This window comes from Hyla sarda, chromosome 7 (genome assembly GCF_029499605.1).
Source record: "Hyla sarda isolate aHylSar1 chromosome 7, aHylSar1.hap1, whole genome shotgun sequence".
NCBI lineage: Eukaryota > Metazoa > Chordata > Amphibia > Anura > Hylidae > Hyla > Hyla sarda.
The window spans coordinates 115,473,351-115,492,081 of NC_079195.1; the positions used below are offsets into that span (position 1 = coordinate 115,473,351).

The window sequence follows — 18,731 nt, forward strand, 5'->3', positions numbered from 1 at the left end:
CCAGGATCAGCAGTATTATCTTCGTGTGGTAAAGGCTAAACCACGCCCTGGCATCACAAGAAGGGGTTAATACCATCTGCACCTGGGGCCATAACATCTGCCCTTCACCTTACACCCCAACAGAAAACATACTAGATACTATGGGCCAGAACAACTTCTCAAAGAGCCTATCATAAGACAGTATTTCGTCAGAGATCCTTGTTCAAAATGTGACTTCTGTAGCCCGTTTTTTGCTAGAGGAAGCTGCAGCCAGCCAGACATTTTCCAAATGCGATATTTTGTGACAGCAATTTACTGATAAATTCCGGGTCCTAGTGCAAAACTGTAGCTAACCAACAAAGTGTATATAGGTCATATATATATCTACGATATGCAAGAAAAAGACCGACAAAATTTAGAATGTGCTCCATAATGCAGTATTAAAACACATGCCGTTTCTGAAATAGTCCAACAATTTTCTGCATTTCTGGTATGTAGTTGGGATGGACTTTGGTGTATGTTTTATAATGTTGCATTATTGTCAGTTTATTACGTGCATGCTTTAGCATCCGTATTACAGACATAAGTCCTGGCCGCTTTTTTTATTTTTTATGTCCTGAGCTAACGGCTGTCATTTCAGGTCAACAGACACATGGTCAGGCCTGAGGACATAGGCATGTGTTTTAAACTTGTGTGAAACCAGCCTAATACATATGCTCCAGGGGTTGACTTCATAAGATGGCACCTCTAATAAACTTTCACAGAGTACATAGCAGCTGGAATTTGTCAAGCTCTAATATGATAAGGAATATTTTACCAAGATTGTGTCTATTAACACTTTACCTAATACTAGAGATCGATCGATTATCGGTATGGCCGATAATCACTATTTTGGGCATTATCGGTACCTTGCCGATAAAGCCCCGCACCGCAACCGCCCCCCGTAGTGCTGGGTGGTATACCGGTATGGATTTTTGCCCATACCGCTATACCGGTCGGGCCCCTCCCCCACCCTCCGAGTCAATAAAAAAAAATTAAACTTACCCCTAATGGGGGTTGTCCGGGCCAACCATCCTGCAGTGTCCGGCGGCATTCCGGGTGGAGGGTGAACCGGTCCAGGCTGTCCTTCTTCTCCGGGGGTCCTCTTCTCCACTCCAGGCAGGCTCCGGCCTAGTACGCTGCATAGACGCCGTGACGTCAGGTGCTTCGCTGCGCACGGGCGTCACTGCGCAGCGGCGTCTATGCAGCGTACTAGGCCGAAGCCTGCCCGGAGTGGAGAAGAGGACCCCCGGAGAAGGACAGCCCGGACCGGTTCACCCTCCACCCGGAATGCCGCCGGACACTAAAGGAAGGGAGGATGGATGGCCCGGCTCACCCTGACAGGTAGGGGGAGAGAAGCGGGTGGTGGTGGCAGCGGCCTATGGCCCCGCAAAAGCCACCGCAGTGCATTGATTTAAAGCGCCCGCTTTAAATCAATGCTATGCAGCGGTGTCGAGGGTGGATAAATAGCCGATAACTTATACCGGAATATCGGTATAAGTTATCGGATATCGGCCCTAACCTCCACCGATTATCTGTATCGGCCCTAAAATTTGAATATTTGAATTTGAATATTTTTAAGACATTTGTTTAACTTCTGAGTTTGTCTTCAGAATTCCTCTACGAGCGCCATTCTTCACCCCCCTCATTGCATATAACTGCTTCCCCCTTAATCTCCATAGCATCCATCTCCTGCAAGGGACCCAGAATAATTTGATACTGCGACACTAGAGACAGAAGCTCTCTCCTAATGTAGTTATATCTGGTGGGTGAGAACGGGCGCTGTGACCCACATAGGAAGTAGTCACCGCTAAAATAACCCCCAATCGTCTCCACTGTCATTGCATGATCTCAGATTAGCTAGAAAATCATCACTAGGGAAGAAGATAAAAACTCCTATGGTAGGGACTTTCCTTATTGGAACTGTCAATTTCCCCCTCCTATATGTGGCTCTAAAAACTGTATCCAAAACTATGGCCTAGATTTACTATTGCAAATGCACCAAATCTGCTATAAAAGGGGAAAAAAAAGGTCTTCGCATTTGTGAGGTTTAGACACCTTTCTGCTAGTGCTGGTAAAAGGGGTATTGCATAGATGCGCGCACAAAAAAATTTGCCACAAGATTTTGGTTTTAAGTCAATTTATAATTGGTTTAAACATGGATGAGACAATCTTCAGATACACCAGAACTGTATACCTGTAGTCCTTGATAGTGCGTATCTTTAATCAAGAATTACACACAATACTTGAAAACCTATGCGTAAAAAATAGAGAGGCCCAGGAAGCCCTATCATAAGGAGGCAATGTGCATTGAAAGATGCCTTTGCAACGATCAGCCTGAATTCTTAGAAATGAGCAGAATATTTTTTTTGGTGGGGTTGCAGATGTTCTGAAAGCATAGAACTGCCAGTCTTATTTTTGGAAATGTATGTATCTATAAAGGAGCTGTATGCTTCCCGGCACTACTGTTCTAATCTAGGTCTTCTTTTGCAGCATTGTATTATAAGGTTAGAGCTACACTGGCTTTTTGTAATTCCAAAAGACTGATTTTAAAGGAAACCAATCATCAGATTTTACCCTATATAACGCTTGGTAAAGCGTGTTATAGGGTAAAATCTTTTTCACCATTCCCGGGGGACGCTCCTGCCCCCAGGGATGGTGAAGATATGAAGTTATAAACTAGTCACCGCCGCCTTAAGTAGTCACCTGGGCGGGGAGCTCTTCTAATCTACTCCCGCGACGCCCCCTCCGCTTGAGTGACGGGCCGCGTCATCACTCTGTTCCGTCTGTTCAGTGAGCGGAACGATGACGTGGCCCATCAATCAAGTGGAGGGGGCATCGCTGCCGGCCGAAGAACGGGAGTTGGTGAGAAGAGCTCCCGTCCAGGTGACTACTTACGGCGGCGGCGGTGACTAGTTTATAACTTCATATCTTCACCATCCCTGAGGGCAGGAGCGTCCCCCGGGGATGGTGAGAACAACAATTTTACCCTATATAATGCTTTGCCAAGCATTATATAGGGTAAAATCTGATGATTGGTTCCCTTTAACTATTGAGGTACCGCTGCAGCCCTATAATGCATGCAATACATCGTTTCAGGTTTATCAAACTGTGAGAGAAAAACTGGTGTGATTTTTCACAAGCAACCAATCACCGATCAGCCTTTCTATCTTAACAAGCTCTGGTAAAGTGAAAGCGGAGCTGTGATTGGCTGCTGTGAGAATATTACTACAGTTTTCCCTGGGTCATTGAGTTGCATGCATTCTTAAGGACTACAGCTGTCAACTTACTAAAGTGGAAATCCCAAAAGCGCAAAGCATGGTGGTTACAGCAATCTATTATGTGGCCAGTATGACTGAGTACTATTATTGATTCTGCACTCCCAGAACAGAACAGTTTTCTGAACCTTTAAACTACCATGCAGCTAAAGTTCAATCTCTTATCTGTGCATCCCAAGGATGAAAACCTCTGACAGACGCTTATCTCCAGTAATGACTTAGTTTGTAAGACTTTCCCTTTTTTTTAAGGGCAGTGTATGTTCAAAGCTAGTTGTTTTCCAAGCTGTTACCATAGAATATTTGTTTCTCCTAGTATATAACTCATGATACAAGATGAAGTCAACTTTTGGCTTGGTCTACCTTTTTCAATTTATAATGTTTACCTTCCATGTTACTGGTTTTAACTTCACTGGGTGGACTCCAAGCAATGTTCTCAGTGTCACAAGGTTTAGTACGGAACTTTTATATCATGCCAAGTTATTGTTGGGACTCCTGCTCATGTGATGCTGTATTATTCAATTAGAACACTGTGTACATCTAGGATATCATTTTTTTTTTTTTTAAGCATATGTCACTGTATACACTGATTTAAGTGAGTAAAAAATCTGACTTTATTCATGTTACGGTTTGAGCAAAACTGCAATTTGACCGCAACATGTGAATGCATGTTTTTTTATTTAGCAGCCGAAGGCTATCCAGGCATGCTGGGAGTTGTAGTTTTGCAACAGATTGGAGGCATACTGTTAAGGAAACACTAGAGCTATAATGAATAAAGACTTGAGCACTTTGGTTTAAGGGACTAAGTCATGTTCGTGTTCTGGTAAATCTTAAACACGAACATCTTTGTAGACGCCTACCTCTTAACCTTCTATGACATCTTACCATTTTTTTTTAAATCCCATAAGACAACTAATGGATCCAGTAAGTTAACAGAAATTTTTGGTTAACTACAGGAAATTTTAAAGGGATTGTCAACCTGCTCCTGCTTTCAAAGCAGTTATTTTATTTTCTTGGCTGAAGAAACCAAAGTAATGCTGAAGTCTGTCTGTGGAACGCTCTTTTTCTGTAAACCCACACCAGGACTGAGTCATTGCATGCAAGCATCTTGTGGTATTTTACCTAAAAATCCATATTATGGCTTATTTTTTGCGTCACTAATTCTACTTTGCAGTGACATTAGTCATTTTACCCAAAAATTCACGGCGAAACTGTAAAAAATCATTGTGCGACAAAATCGAAGAAAAAACGCAATTTTGTAACTTTTGGGGGCTTCCGTTTCTACGCAGTGCATATTTCGGTAAAAATGACACCTTATCATTATTCTGTAGGTCCATACGGTTAAAATGATACCCTACTTATATAGGCTTGATTTTGTCGCACTTCTGGAAAAAATCATAACTACATGCAGGAAAATGTATACGTTAAAAAATGTCATCTTCTGACCCCTATAACTTTATTTTTCCACGTACAGGGCGGTATGAGGACTCCTTTTTTGTGCCGTGATCTGAAGTTTTTATCGGTATGATTTTTGTTTTGATCTGACTTTTTGATCACTTTTTATTCATTTTTTAATGGTATAAAAAGTGACCAAAATATGCTTTTTTGGATTTTGGAATTTTTTTTACGTATACGCCATTGACCGTGCAGTTTAATTAATGATATACTTTTATAGTTTGGACATTTACGCACGCGGCGATACCACATGTTTTTATTTTTATTTACACTGTTTTTTATTTTTTTTATGGGAAAAGGGGGGTGATTCAAACTTTTATAAGGGAAAGGGGTTAAATGGCCTTTATTAACACTTTTTTTTTATTTTATTTTTTTTTGCAGTGTTATAGGTCCCATAGGGACCTATAACACTGCACACACTGATCTCTTACACAGATCACTGGCGTGTATTAACATGCCTGTGATCAGTGTTATCGGCGCTTGACTGCTCCTGCCTGGATCTCAGGCACGGAGCAGTCATTCGTCGATCGGACACAGAGGAGGCAGGTAAGGGCCCTCCCGGTGTCCTGTAAGCTGTTCGGGACGCCGCGATTTCACCGTGGCAGTCCCGAACAGCCCGACTGACTAGCCGGGATACTTTCACTTTAGAAGCGGCGGTCAGCTTTGACCGCCGCTTCTAAATGGTTAATACCGCACATTGCCGCGATGGGCGATGTGCGGTATTAGCCATGGGTCCCCGCCGTTGATGAGCGCTGGGACCGACGCAATGTGATGCGGGGTCACAGCGCGACCCCTCTTCATATCGCGGGATCCGGCGCAGGACGTAAATATACATCCTGCATCGTTAAGGGGTTAAACTAGAGTTCATATTTTAGATGCCATACGAGTGGTCTGAAGCTTCTTTTTTTTTTTTTTTTCTCTCTCTCTGCCAGTATTTGGCAGATGTCAAAGTGGTGGGGATGTGGGATTAAGGCATGTTGAATTTTATGCTTAACCACTTGGTCATACTCTAATCTGTAGACAGTTTGATTAAAAAAAAACTTTTTGTTTGCAAAGTTATAAATTCATGTTTTTCCCTCTAAGCTCAAGAGTTTCAGAGGCAGGGCTGAGCTGTAGTCTGCACACAACCAGTTCCTCATTCTCCCTTGCACTTTGATGTGCAAATTTGGCTTTCAGCATGGTGTCTTGTACGTCAGTCATGAAGTGCGGGTAGGTAGGATGTGTGCCTGATTTCACTTGGCACTCTATGGCATTTGAGCTTGAAAGGAAATCATGATTTTAAAGCTTTGCAAACTTTCAAGTGGCAGGTTTTGTTTGATTTGTCTCCCTTTTAAGCTGTCTGCAATTCTGAGCATGATATAAAGCTGACAGATACACTTAACAGTTAGGTTGGGAGAAGTAGATTTCGGCAAACGGCCATCTTAACAATCTGGCCAACTTTTAAAATGTCTACCTCTAATCAAATGTCTGCCAAAAACTGAGAAAAGTCCACTCCCTTTCTGGCATTTATGCTTTAAAACGAGTAGTATTCGCCCTTCGCTAGTAGCACGGGTGTAGAAAATATCTTTATTCTAGTGTTCAGTTCAGTACACAGACTATTGTAAGATGGGTTTTGTATGTAAAATCAGGACATGAAGAGTTGCTGATCAGAATTTGTTTTGTTCCACTTGCCACAGAGAAAGCAGCTGGATCTGTTCCATATAAGAGCTTTGCTCTAAAGCCCTTTTCATGCAGATAGTGTGCCGTGTGATTCTTGAATAGTATTGTTGCTGTATTTTATTCCCGACATGATACTGTTAGCCCAGAGTGTGTTGATTTACAAAATCAACTATGTATTGATAGAGAAGGTGGTCACACACCTTAACTAGTTGTCAGCTGAGCACTTGTTCATCCAAAAGCTATGCAAAAAAACAACTGTACACATGCACACTTAATTTAGCAGAGTCGAGGCATGGCGAGAGTGAAGTAAGCTGCTGCCAAACAGCTTATCTCCCTTGGGAACAATAGGACTGGGCATCTTGAAATACTTTAATACATTATCTAACTTATACTTGACCTCTCCCCATATTTCTTTTCCAGGTACAAGGATAATCTATGATCGCAAGTTTCTCTTGGACCGTCGCAACTCCCCATTGGCTCAGACCCCACCCCGCCGCTTGCCTGATATTCCTGGAGTGACCAGCCCTAGTACTGTTGTAGAAGAACCCAAAGTAGAAACAAACAATTTGAACAATCATGACAGAAAGACTGCTATTGGTAAGATGTAAAGTTTAACAAGTCTTAAGGAGACTTTCACCAGATTTTTGCTGTCTTGAGGGCAGCATAATCAGACAAAATAATACGTTTTACTTTCCTCTGTATTCAGATCTCATAAAACCCCTATTAAAACACTGCAGACTATTACACTTATGCGCATTAACTCTGACCTGCCCACCTGCCACTGATTGGCAGCAGTCTGTCTGTGACCAGTCTTGACAAAATGCTGCCAACCACTGGTTGGTGGGCAGGCCAGTGGCGATATTCATGGATATCGTAGACTACGGAGCATCTGTCGCTTAGTAGTCTGCAGTGTTTAACAATTTAATAAGCTCTCTATACAGGGAAAAGTAAAACAGCATAATCTAGGTGGCATAGAATGCCTGAATAAAATGCTGTTTTACTTTTCCCTGTATATAGAGCTTATTAAATTGTTAAACACTGCAGACTACTAAGCGACAGATGCTCCGTAGTCTACGATATCCATGAATATCGCCACTGGCCTGCCCACCAACCAGTGGTTGGCAGCATTTTGTCAAGACTGGTCACAGACAGACTGCTGCCAATCAGTGGCAGGTGGGCAGGTCAGAGTTAATGCGCATAAGTGTAATAGTCTGCAGTGTTTTAATAGGGGTTTTATGAGTTCTGAATACAGAGGAAAGTAAAACGTATTTATTTTGTCTGATACTTCCTCACATGTGTTGGCCAGAGGAAGTGCCTCATGGGCTGTAGCCCAGCAAAGGCCTGCATGTCTGTTTTAATCTGCCTTGCCATGAATAAAGCTTAAGAAGATTCTCCAGAGCAGGTGAGTGCTGTTTTCCTATTCTGTTTTCTGTTAGGACTTTGGGTATACATGCCTCATTAATGTAAAACACTCATACCCTTTTTACTGTATAAACCCACACATCTCCTTCCTAATTTTAAAATAAAATTCATGCCCATCTGACTACTCACTGAATTGTCAGACAAAATATAAACCCACATTTCTTTGGAATGGGAGGGAATATCAAGAAATTGGCCCTGATTTACGAAGAGTGGAGTGTAGTTTTCTTTGAGGGTTTTAAAGGGGTTATCCAGCATAAGGTGATTTTAGTATGTACCTGGCAGACAGTAATGGACATGCTTAGGAAGGATCTGCGTTTGTCTTGGGGGCTAAATGGCTATGTTGTGAGATTACCATAACACTGTGGCTAGCTGTTTGTGAACTAGTATTTCCTGTTTGACTTTTTTCTTTTTTTTTTTTTTTTACTACAAATCCCACCTTCCTCCCTCCCTCCCACACATCAGCCATCTCACCCATTGAAACATAAATGAGCTGCATCCATTCAAATCAGTGTGGTTTTCAATCAGGGTGCCTACAGCTGTGCATTAGTTGCAGATTGATCCCTCCATCCATTGAAGCAGACAGGCTCCCTGTCATCAGCTGACTAGTGAGTCAAGTCTTGGCTGCATTGCAAGCTGGGAAAAATCTGAGACAACAGTAATTTTGTATGCTGGTAAAAATAAATATTGGAGTGAAAATCACATAAGAATTGTGAGAAAACTGTCACACACAGGTAAAGACACTATATTATGAACTACACTAACTTTACAGCCCCTGTAGCATAGTCAAATAAAAAAAAATTCCTGGAATACCCCTTTAATTCCCAAAAAGTATTGTTTGTTCATAGAAAAAGGAAAAATTGTCCGCTCACCCCTCCACACAGCGTTTCTCCTATATCAGATGGGACAGGTGCTCTGGGCGTAGCTGCCGTAGCTTGATGAGATACAAAGGAAAACTTCTCTCTGAGGGATAAACCGGCACTCCAGTCCATATCCGTATGATAAATCTTGAACGCTTTGATCCATATTAAAAACATGAGCAAAAATTAGGGGAAGCTTAAAATATATAGCAAAAAACGACATGTTTCGGGATAGAAACACTTTTTCAAGGCATGTGAACAGTATGAAAACCTGATCTTATACAAAATTTCAGGACGATCCGCAGAATTTATCAAGAGCCTTGCGCCTTTTGATAAATTAGGTGCACAATAGACCGGCCTAACCCTCTGTAGTTTGGTCTATATTGATGCGGGACATAGACGGCTTTGATAAATAGCCCCCATTGTTGTTTAACCCCTTAAGGACCAAGGACGTACCGGTACGTCCTTGGTCCTGCTCTCCTGATATAACGCGGGGTTACACAGTAACCCCGCGTCATATCACGGCGGGCCCGGCGTCATAGTGAAGCCGGGACCCGCCTCTAATAGCGCGCAGTGCCGATCGCGGCGCCGCACGCTATTAACCCTTTAGCCGCGCGGCTAAAAGCAAAACCGAAAGTTGGCGGCTAGCTCAGTGGGCTGTTCGGGATAGCCGCGGCGAAATCGCGGCATCCCGAACAGCTTACAGGACAGCGGGAGGGCCCCTACCTGCTTCCTCACTGTCCAATCGCTGAATGACTGCTCAGTGCCTGAGATCCAGGCATGAGCAGTCATGCAGCAGAATCGTCGATCACTGGTTTCCTATGAGAAACCAGTGATCAATGATGATCAGTGTGTGCAGTGTTATAGGTCCCTATGGGACCTATAACACTGCAAAAAAAAATGAATAAAGATCATTTAACTCCTCCCCTATTAAAAGTCCCCCTTTTCCAATAATAAAAAAAAAAACAGTGTAAATAAAAATAAACATATTTGGTATCACCGCGTGCGGAAATGTCCGAATTATAAAAATATATCATGAATTAAACCCCTCGGTCAATGGCGTGCGTGCAAAAAAATTCCAAAGTCCAAAAGTGCATTTTTGGTCACTTTTTATATCAATCAATAAATAAGTCCTATCAATGCAAAAATGGTACCGTTAAAAACTTCAGATCACGGCGCAAAAAATGAGCCCTCATACCGCCCCATACACGGAAAAATAAAAAAGTTATAGGGGTCAGAAGATGACAATTTTAAACGTGTTCATTTTCCTGCATGTAGTTATGAGTATTTCCAGAAGTCCGACAAAATCAAACCTATATAAGTAGGGTATCATTTTAATCGTATGGACCTACAGAATAAAGATAAGGTGTCATTTTACCGAAAAATGTACTACGTAGAAACGAAAGCCCCCAAAAGTTACAAAACGGCGTTTTTTTTTCAATTTTGTCGCACAATTATTTTATTTTTTCGTTTTACCGTAGATTTTTGGGCAAAATGACTGATGTCATTACAAAGTAGAATTGGTGGCGCAAAAAATAAGCCATCATATGGATTTTTAGGTGCAAAATTGAGTTATGATTTTTTAAAGGCAAGGAGCAAAAAACGAAAATGCAAAAACGGAAAAAACCCCGGTCCTTAAGGGGTTAAATGTTCCCTTTATTTTTTTTGAGCAGCGTATTTTCGCATCCTCCAGCCTAACAGATGATGCTCCAAGTGTGGAGTTGACCAATGTAATGCAGGAATTGGAAAAAGTTATGGGGATCAGTTGAGCCTGGTGTGACTCCACAACATTAAATAGCTATCTTGGACAAAAAATTATTCCACATGGTCTGTTTGTTGAAGAAACCTACCCTTGTCTATGATGACGACTACATGACTGAATGGTATGAAGCACTATCTGGCTGCTCATTTAGACAGATAAGAATTATCAAACGGGAGGAACATTTGTTAGCGGAGATTCAGAAAAAAGTTGAGACCATACAAGATTCTCTGTGCAAATATGAGGTCACAGGAATTTACCTTAAATACAAACATGCTGGCTATTGTTAATAAATTAGAAGAGTGTATCATTGAAATGAAAAAAATTCTCGAGAGACAAGGCCGACAATGCCAACCAGCAAGTCTATACCTAAAAACAAAACTACACACAACAAAAGATGTTCAATTTTGAAGAAAACACAATAATCGCAACAAAGTTCTGCATTTTACTTTCTCCTCTTCTGGAGAGACTACCAATTCCTTCAGTGACAGTTCAAATGTTGAAACTTCCCATCATAATTCCCTTTCCACATAGGCCAGTGCACCATCAAAAAACACGGAGCTCCCTAAACCACCAGCTCCCAACAAGGGACCAACTTACAGGGGAAGAAAAAAAAAAAAGACAAGGAGAGGTGGACGCAAACACACAGGGCAATACACAAACAACCAGATACCCAAGACTATAGATGAGCGAAATTACAGTAATTTGGTTCGTCACAAACTTCTCAGCTCGGCAGTTGCTGACTTTAGCCCGCATAAATTAGTTCATCTTTCTGGTGCTCCGGGGGGATGGAAAAGGTGGATACAGTCCTAGGAGAGAGTCTCCAGCCCCCCCCCCCCCCCCCCCCGAGCACCTGAAAGCCGAACTAATTTATGCAGGATAAAGTCAGCAACTGCCAAGCTGAGAAGTTCGTGACAAATGGAATTACTGTAAGTTCGCTCATCTCTACCCAAGACGTCACAAGTAGATCACAATGTGTATACGGTGCTTAACATGTTGGCTAAAATATTGTCACAACCACAGATTACCCTATTATCTAATAGGGATCGACAGATATCGATTTTTTTTAGGGCCGATACCGATAATCTGGGGAGGTTAGGGCCGATAGCCGATAACTTATACCGATATTCCGGTATAAGTTATCGGCTATTTATCCCGCTGCAGATCATTGATTTAAAGCGGGAGCTTTAAATCAATGCACTGCAGTGGCTTTTGCGGTGCCATAGGCCGCCGCCACCCGCTTCTCTCCCCCTGCCTGTCCGGGGGTCCTGAGACCAATCACCGCCACCGCTCCTCCCACCATGCTGGAAGTTGTAGTTTTGCAACAGCTGGAGGGCCTACTTTAGGTATAGTATATTATACAGACCCCGGTCCATCCCAGAACCCTGACTCGCCTTCCCAGTTGCTGCAGGGACCGTCCGGGGAGGGTGGTCCGGGCCATCCATCCTTCCTGTAGTGTCCGGTGGCATTCCGGATGGAGGGTGAACCGGTCCGGGCTGTCCTTCTTCTCCGGGGGTCCTCTTCTCCACTCCGGGCAGGCTCCGGCCTAGTAAAGCTGCATAGACGCATCTGCGCAGCGACGCACCTAACGTCACGGCGTAGCGGCGTCTATGCAGCATACTAGGCTGGAGCCTGCCCGGAGTGGAGAAGAGGACCCCCGGAGAAGGACAGCCCGGACCGGTTCACCCTCCACCCGGAATGCCGCCGGACACTACAGGAAGGAAGGATGGATGGCCCGGACCACCCCCATTACGGGTAAGTTCAATTTTTTTTGACTCGACCGGTACAGCGGTATGGGCAAAAATCCATACCGTGGGAGAAAAAAAAAACGGTATCCGGTTCATACCGGTATACCGCCCAGCACTACGGTGGGGGGTGCGGCGGGTCGGGGGGGGTCGCGGTGCGGGGCATTATCGGCTTATCGGCAAAATAATGCCCAAAATCGTGATTATCGGCCGATAATATCAGCCATACCGATAATCGATTAATCCCTATTATCGAAGGGATTGCATTTTGTACCAGAAAAACGATTTGACGTTTACAGAACTTTACGGGACTTGAAAAGATTTATACGATCCTTAATTGTCGAGACATTTCTGTTCTGACATTACTAGGATGGACTCTTCAATAAGCATTTTTACTTCAGATCTAAATGCCAGAGGACTTGCCAACATCCCTCTCCACGTGTCATTACAGGGTCAGGTCACCCTACTTGAACTCAATGAACTCCAACATTATAATGTGGGAGACCAGGATATCCTATGTACCTCTAAAAGAATTTAATATCAGAAATTGAATGTTTTTTATCCTGTCAGTTCAAGAGCCTCGTGCATGGAGTTCTTTGAACAGGTTGTGGAGAAGGAATTTTTGACCTGGACAGTAAAATTCGTACTGCACGTTTTTCGCCATCCAACATGACCCCATCCGACCAAATAGCAATGCGCGAGCTTCAGGATTTTTCTGATATAATAGTTAGGTCCTCGGATAAAGGAGAGTCGGTGGTTATGTTGGATCGCGAACTTAACCTCAAAGTTTGAGAGGCTCAATGATGATGTAACTAGTAAGGAGCGAAGTTACAGTGATTCAATTCGTCACAAACTTCTCGGCTCGGTGGTTGCTGACTCTTTAGCCTGCATAAATTAGTTCAGCTTTCAGGTGGGCTGGAAAAGGTGGATACAGTCCTAGGAGAGCTATAGAAGCTTTTTGATTGTCAAATTGGGGACACTCGCACTTACTAGTATGAATAACCGCACAGATGTAATGTTTGTTTTTATTAATGTGTCCCCGATTTCTGCATTTTCTTACTTTTTTTGTTGCTATGTATCATGACATTTTGTATTGCACTCATTTATCTGCATATGTATGTTTTTTCTAATGGTTTATACTGGTGCATTATGAGGTACATCGAGGGTTAACTCTCAGCTGTGTGAGCTCCCGAAAATGTGATTGGGGGCGGATCGTCCTGAAATTTCATACTGTTCACATCATGCCTTGAAAAAGGGTTTCTATCCCGAAACGTGTCGTATTTTTTTCTATATATTTTAATCTTCCCCCAATTTTTGCTCATGGGTTTTAATATGGATCAATAAAGCTTTCAAGTTTTATCATACGGAAGTGGTCTGGAGTGCTGTTTTTTTTTCTCTCAGAAGTTTTCCTTTATTTACTAATGTTTGCCTACGTTTTGCACTTTTCCCTTACAATTTGCTTTTTTTTTTTTTTTACACATGCTGTGAGCTATGGGGTCTAAAATCCAACACATTTTCTGTGGAAACCTTAGTAAATACGTAGGGATTTTTTTTTCTCCTAAGTGTTGGGGGAACACCTGTTCTGTCAGCCATGCCCTCTTTTCCCGAGGGTCATGCTCCTTTTTCAGGCTTACTGAGTAAAGTGGAGAGTTGGTCGTTTTTTTTTTAATTTTTTTGGCGCCCATTCTGGTGCATACACATTTTGTCGTGATGAGCCAAATTCTGGCGCACGAGCAGACAAAGCATTTCGGGTTTACAATTGTAAATCAGGGCCATTGTGTAAAAAAATAAATATATATATATATATAAAACTAGCATCCAAAATGACCTAAGGCAAATTTCATTGAATAGCTTAGAGTGCCCTTCACACACATCGTTATACAATTTCTTGATGGGCACTTCCGTTCCTGAGATATGTGGATTTTTAGTTTGACAATTCAAAGAATCAGTCAGATTGGGGTGAACTCTATCTTAATAATTGAAGTGAATATCAGGTGATGGGTGAGATTATAATGTCAGGAGGAGTGAATGTTTTACAAATAGTTATTTCCCATCTGACTGATTCCGCGAATGGTCAGACAAACTATAAACCTCGATGTCTCGAATGAAAAGGTGATTCAACTTAACTGTGTTAAGAGATGTGATCGGGGAACTGAAGGTTATTTTATTATAATGCAATCTAATTTTTGGAGTGTTGGCCACAGGTCCCCTATAACTTTCCCACCCAGTGTTAATGTAGTTGTTGACAGATGGCTGTTTCTTCCAACTTTATTGTAAACCTGTATTTACTCAGGCACTTTTGAGAGAGCTTAAGATTTAATTATTTTGTTTGTGTTTGGGGTATTGTGTTTTTCTTTCTTTTTTTTTTTTTTAAAGGGTACTTTGTATATGGCATTTTTCATACATATTAGCCCCCGATCTATTTTATTAATGTGCTTCCAAGAATGAGGGCTCTGAGCAGTACCTGCTTCCTTAGCCAATTTCTGACAGGACACCCTTGCAGACATTATTTATAAGGCTGTGAAGATTTTGCATAAGGGGCATTTAAGAAAATTTTGTTTTTGTGTGTTGTATTTTTACTTAACTACCTTCTTCTTGTTGCCTTTTTATTTTAGGCGATGATGCTCAATTTGAAATGGACATCTAACTTCCCGGATGCTTAAAAAGCACTCAGAATTTGCGTGAACCTGACATGGCCAATAGGATCATTAATGAAAAAGGGGCAATGCCGCTCTCAAGCGTGTAGAAAACAATCCTTCCAGGTGCCAAAGGTCAACGCAACTAGGCTCCCTTTTTTTTCTTTTTTTTTTCTCCCCCAAGAATAATCCCACTCCAGCTACTGTAAAGTATGGAGGTGGTGAAGGGACTTGTGACTCTGATTTCAATGGCTTGAAGTTGGCAAGTGGGAATAAATACAGTTTGCAAATTTGTACTGTAGCTTTGCAAATACATGTGGACTATGGGTGGCATAAATGAATATTCCTTTTTTTTTTTTTTTTTTTTTTTTTCATCCCACTTTTTTTTCTGTTTTTGTCAAAATGTCACTAAAGATTTGCCCTATGGTTTGGAAAGATACCCAGGCCATAGTGGATATGTTTCTTTGTAATATATTGGCTTAATTCTGTATACAGTGATCTCAACAGCAAAAATAGTCTCAAGGAACCATAACGTCTCTGTTAATCTTGTTTGGCGTCCTTTTTATAGGGCCACTAAAGATTTCTGCCTTTTTGAAGTCTTAAATCAGGTCCCCTGTTCATTGCAACGTGTATGCTGCCTGTTAAGGGAGGGCATTTTTTTTGGAATGACTGATTTATGAACATTGTCAATCCATGTCCGTTACTGATTTGGTTGGGCTTGACTTTGCCTTTATGCAAATCAATCGGATTGAATTTACACCCAACATAAATTTTTACTTAAGGTTGTGTTTTGTAAATCAAGAAGATGACTGTGGGTATATGAGGGCATAACACCTTCCCTTCTCAGCATTGAGAGTAATTTCAGGTTGCCATAACTTGTCTTATACAAGATCATGCCCTATAATCTATGTACTTCTTGATTATCTTGTATTTTGGCATAGTACTTTATAGATCAAGTGAGTTTTGAGCCCAAGCTTAAGAAATTTGCCTTGTAAAGGAAAGAAAGTATTTGTGAAAGGTTCTTAAAGTGCATTTCAGAATAAAACTAAAGTGTTAAGGAGAGCTGCATTTTGACAATGTTTAAGAGTTTCTTTTTCATGACTTTTTAACATCTCCTTAAACCACTTCTAAACTGAATGCCAAAGTATCCAAAACAATGCTATAATTTTCTGTTTTCTACAGAGGGTATTAAATGCAAAATGTATTGGCCAAATGTGATCAAGTTTTAGTTGATGATCAGGCCGGAAATGATCATTAGGTGCTAATAAACATTGCATTATGTGCTTCTCTGGATTACTGTTTCTGCTGTGCAAAAAAGTCTTCCTGCCCCCCTATCCCTTTAGCATAACAAAATCCAAATGTTGGACAATCTGTCATTTTTTTTATTTTCTCTCCCAACTATCCACATCTGAATCTGGTTCTTTTGGTAGTAAAATTGGTAGAGTTAAACAGCATCTGTCCCTTTTTGTTAACACATGAAACTGTCAACACCGGGTAGTGGAGTTAACATCAATATGTGAGGTATGCCTTTGTATTTTATTTGATGGCTTTATTGCAATAACTTTATATAATAATTTTTCTGAGTTTGAGGAATGGCCCAGGGTCCACAGGCTCCAACTATTTAGGGCTTGCCTTCCTGCACAGGCCATGTGTAGATAGCCTGTGCCATCAGTGAGTATTGCAGTGCACATGAAGTGATTCGGTTCCTCAATCTGTCAGACTCTTTGAGCTCCCTCACTGCCTCTAGTGGTAAGTCTAGCTTTTCGAAGCTCGCGTAGGGAGTCCGACAGGTTTAGAATCAAACTTGCTGTGCATGTACCGAAATACTTATTGACGTTGCAGGCAATCTACACAAGGCCACCGCTGGCAGGCAAGCACTGTGTGCCAATCACTGTGTGGAGCGGTGTGATGTCAGGAGAGAGGTGTTGGGGCCCTTGGCCATCATGGACCCCAGGCCATGCATCTCTGACAAATATTTTTTCTTTATTTATTGCAATAAAGGAACCAAGTAAAAATACAAAGGTATGCCTTGAACGTGGACACTACCCCTATTACTGTGTCGGCAGTTTACATGTGTTAGTGACAGCTGCACTTTAAAGGGGTACTCCGGCCCTAAGACACCTTATCCCTTATCCAAAGGATAGGGCACAAGAGGTCTGATTACGGGGGTCCTGCCGCTGGGGACCCCCACAATCTATAATGCATCACTGACCTGTCTCAGCAGCACGAAGCGATGATCGCTCTGTGTCTGAAGACTCAGGACCACAGGGCCGGAGTATCGTGACGTCATGACTCCGCCCCTTGTGATGTCACGACTCGCCCCCTCATGCAAGCTTAAGGGAGGGGATATGGGACAAGATGTCTTAGGGCCGGAGTACCCCCTTTAATGTGTAAATAAGAGCGCTTGGGGGCCAGTTCAACCCTCTGCAGTTGGCATTTAATGTGTTAAGTTTTCCCCATGTTTTCTTTTGGAGCATTTTTTTTTCATGGGATTAAAACATGAAAAAAACTAAGCTGAATTTATGGAAAAAAGCATAAAATCATTAAAACACACCCAAACAATTCTTGGTGTATTTAGCCTGTTTTCTCCTTGTGGTTTAGGAGCATACGTTTCAGGACAATTTTTTCAATATATAGAGGCAAATTAACTGATCACTTTTTAAAGAAACCTAATTTATATAGCATGCACACAAGCAAATGCGCATAGACTGTTAAATCAAATGATTATGATCATTCCAGAAGAGATGGAAGACTTTCCCCAGTGTTGTAAGGATCAGTATACTGAGGGAAGTGTGGTGTTAGTTCATAATAAAAAAAATTCAATAGTGTTGAAGATTTGAGAGAAACAACCTATATGATGATCTGTATTTTCATGTGAGGCTAGTTTTGCTACTTGGAAGTTTTCAAAGTCTAATAGTTTCTTTCCGTGTACACACTCAGTTCTCTCACTTGCTGCTACCAGTCCTTGAATAGCAGGTTTTGGGAGTTGTGGCTACAGATATTGTATTTGGTCAGATAGACTTTTATAGCTAAATCCCTTATAGTCTTAAACGGGTTAAGTCACTTGCATTCAGCTCAATCAAATATACAGTTTGTTACATTTATACATGCAAGTTAATTTCTTTTAACCTTAATGCACAAAAAGTGCTGTTATAATACAAATATTTAGTTATTGAACAAAAGTGATCATGCAAACATAACAAATATTTGTAATGTCGCTGAGGCTCTGTTCACACTAGAAGTATGCCCGCTCTTTTAAATAGCCATGCACGATCTGTTTTTTTTTTTTTTGTTTTAAACATACTAATCCGGATAGACCCCACTAACTTTTCTTGGGATCTGTTGGTTTTTAGTATTCTTAAAGGTTAGAATACAGATGTGTTATGCACTATTCTTCTTGCTTCGAATCTAGTGGGAACATAACCTATATGTTAAAGGGGTACTCCCCTGAAAAACATTTTTGTTATATCAACTGGTGCCAGGAAGTTAAACAGATTTGTAAATTACTCCTATTTAAAAATCTTAATCCTTCCAGTACTTAGCTGATGTATGCTCCACAGGAAGTTTTCTTTATTTTGAATTTCCTTTCTGCCTGACCACAGTGCTCTCTGCTGACACCTCTGTCCATTTTAGGAACTGTCCAGAGCAGGATAGGTTTTCTATGGAGATTTGCTCCTTCTCTGGAAAGTTCCTAAAATGGACACAGGTGTCAGCAGAGAGCACTGTGGTCAGACAGAAAGGAAATTCAAAAAAGAAAAGAACTTCCTCTGGAACATACAGCAGCTGATAAGTACTGGAAGGATTAAGATTTTTAAATAGAAGTCATTTACAAATCTGTTTAACTTTCTGGCACCAGTTGATTTAAAAATGTTTTCCAGGGGAGTGTTCCTTTAAAGTCACTCATC

At 41.5% G+C, this 18,731-nt stretch overlaps 1 protein-coding gene across 1 annotated transcript in view; it reads left to right on the forward strand.

Annotated features, from left to right (window-relative positions):
- EIF4EBP2 (eukaryotic translation initiation factor 4E binding protein 2) overlaps positions 1–17,390 on the forward strand; it is a 36,085-nt gene extending 18,695 nt beyond the window's left edge. The window contains exons 2-3 of the mRNA XM_056530495.1: positions 6,828–7,004; positions 14,806–17,390. Of these exons, the coding sequence (XP_056386470.1) occupies positions 6,828–7,004; positions 14,806–14,837 (209 nt within the window). The 3' untranslated portion in view covers positions 14,838–17,390. The remainder of the gene's footprint in view (positions 1–6,827; positions 7,005–14,805) is intronic.
- Positions 17,391–18,731: the final 1,341 nt, after the last annotated feature.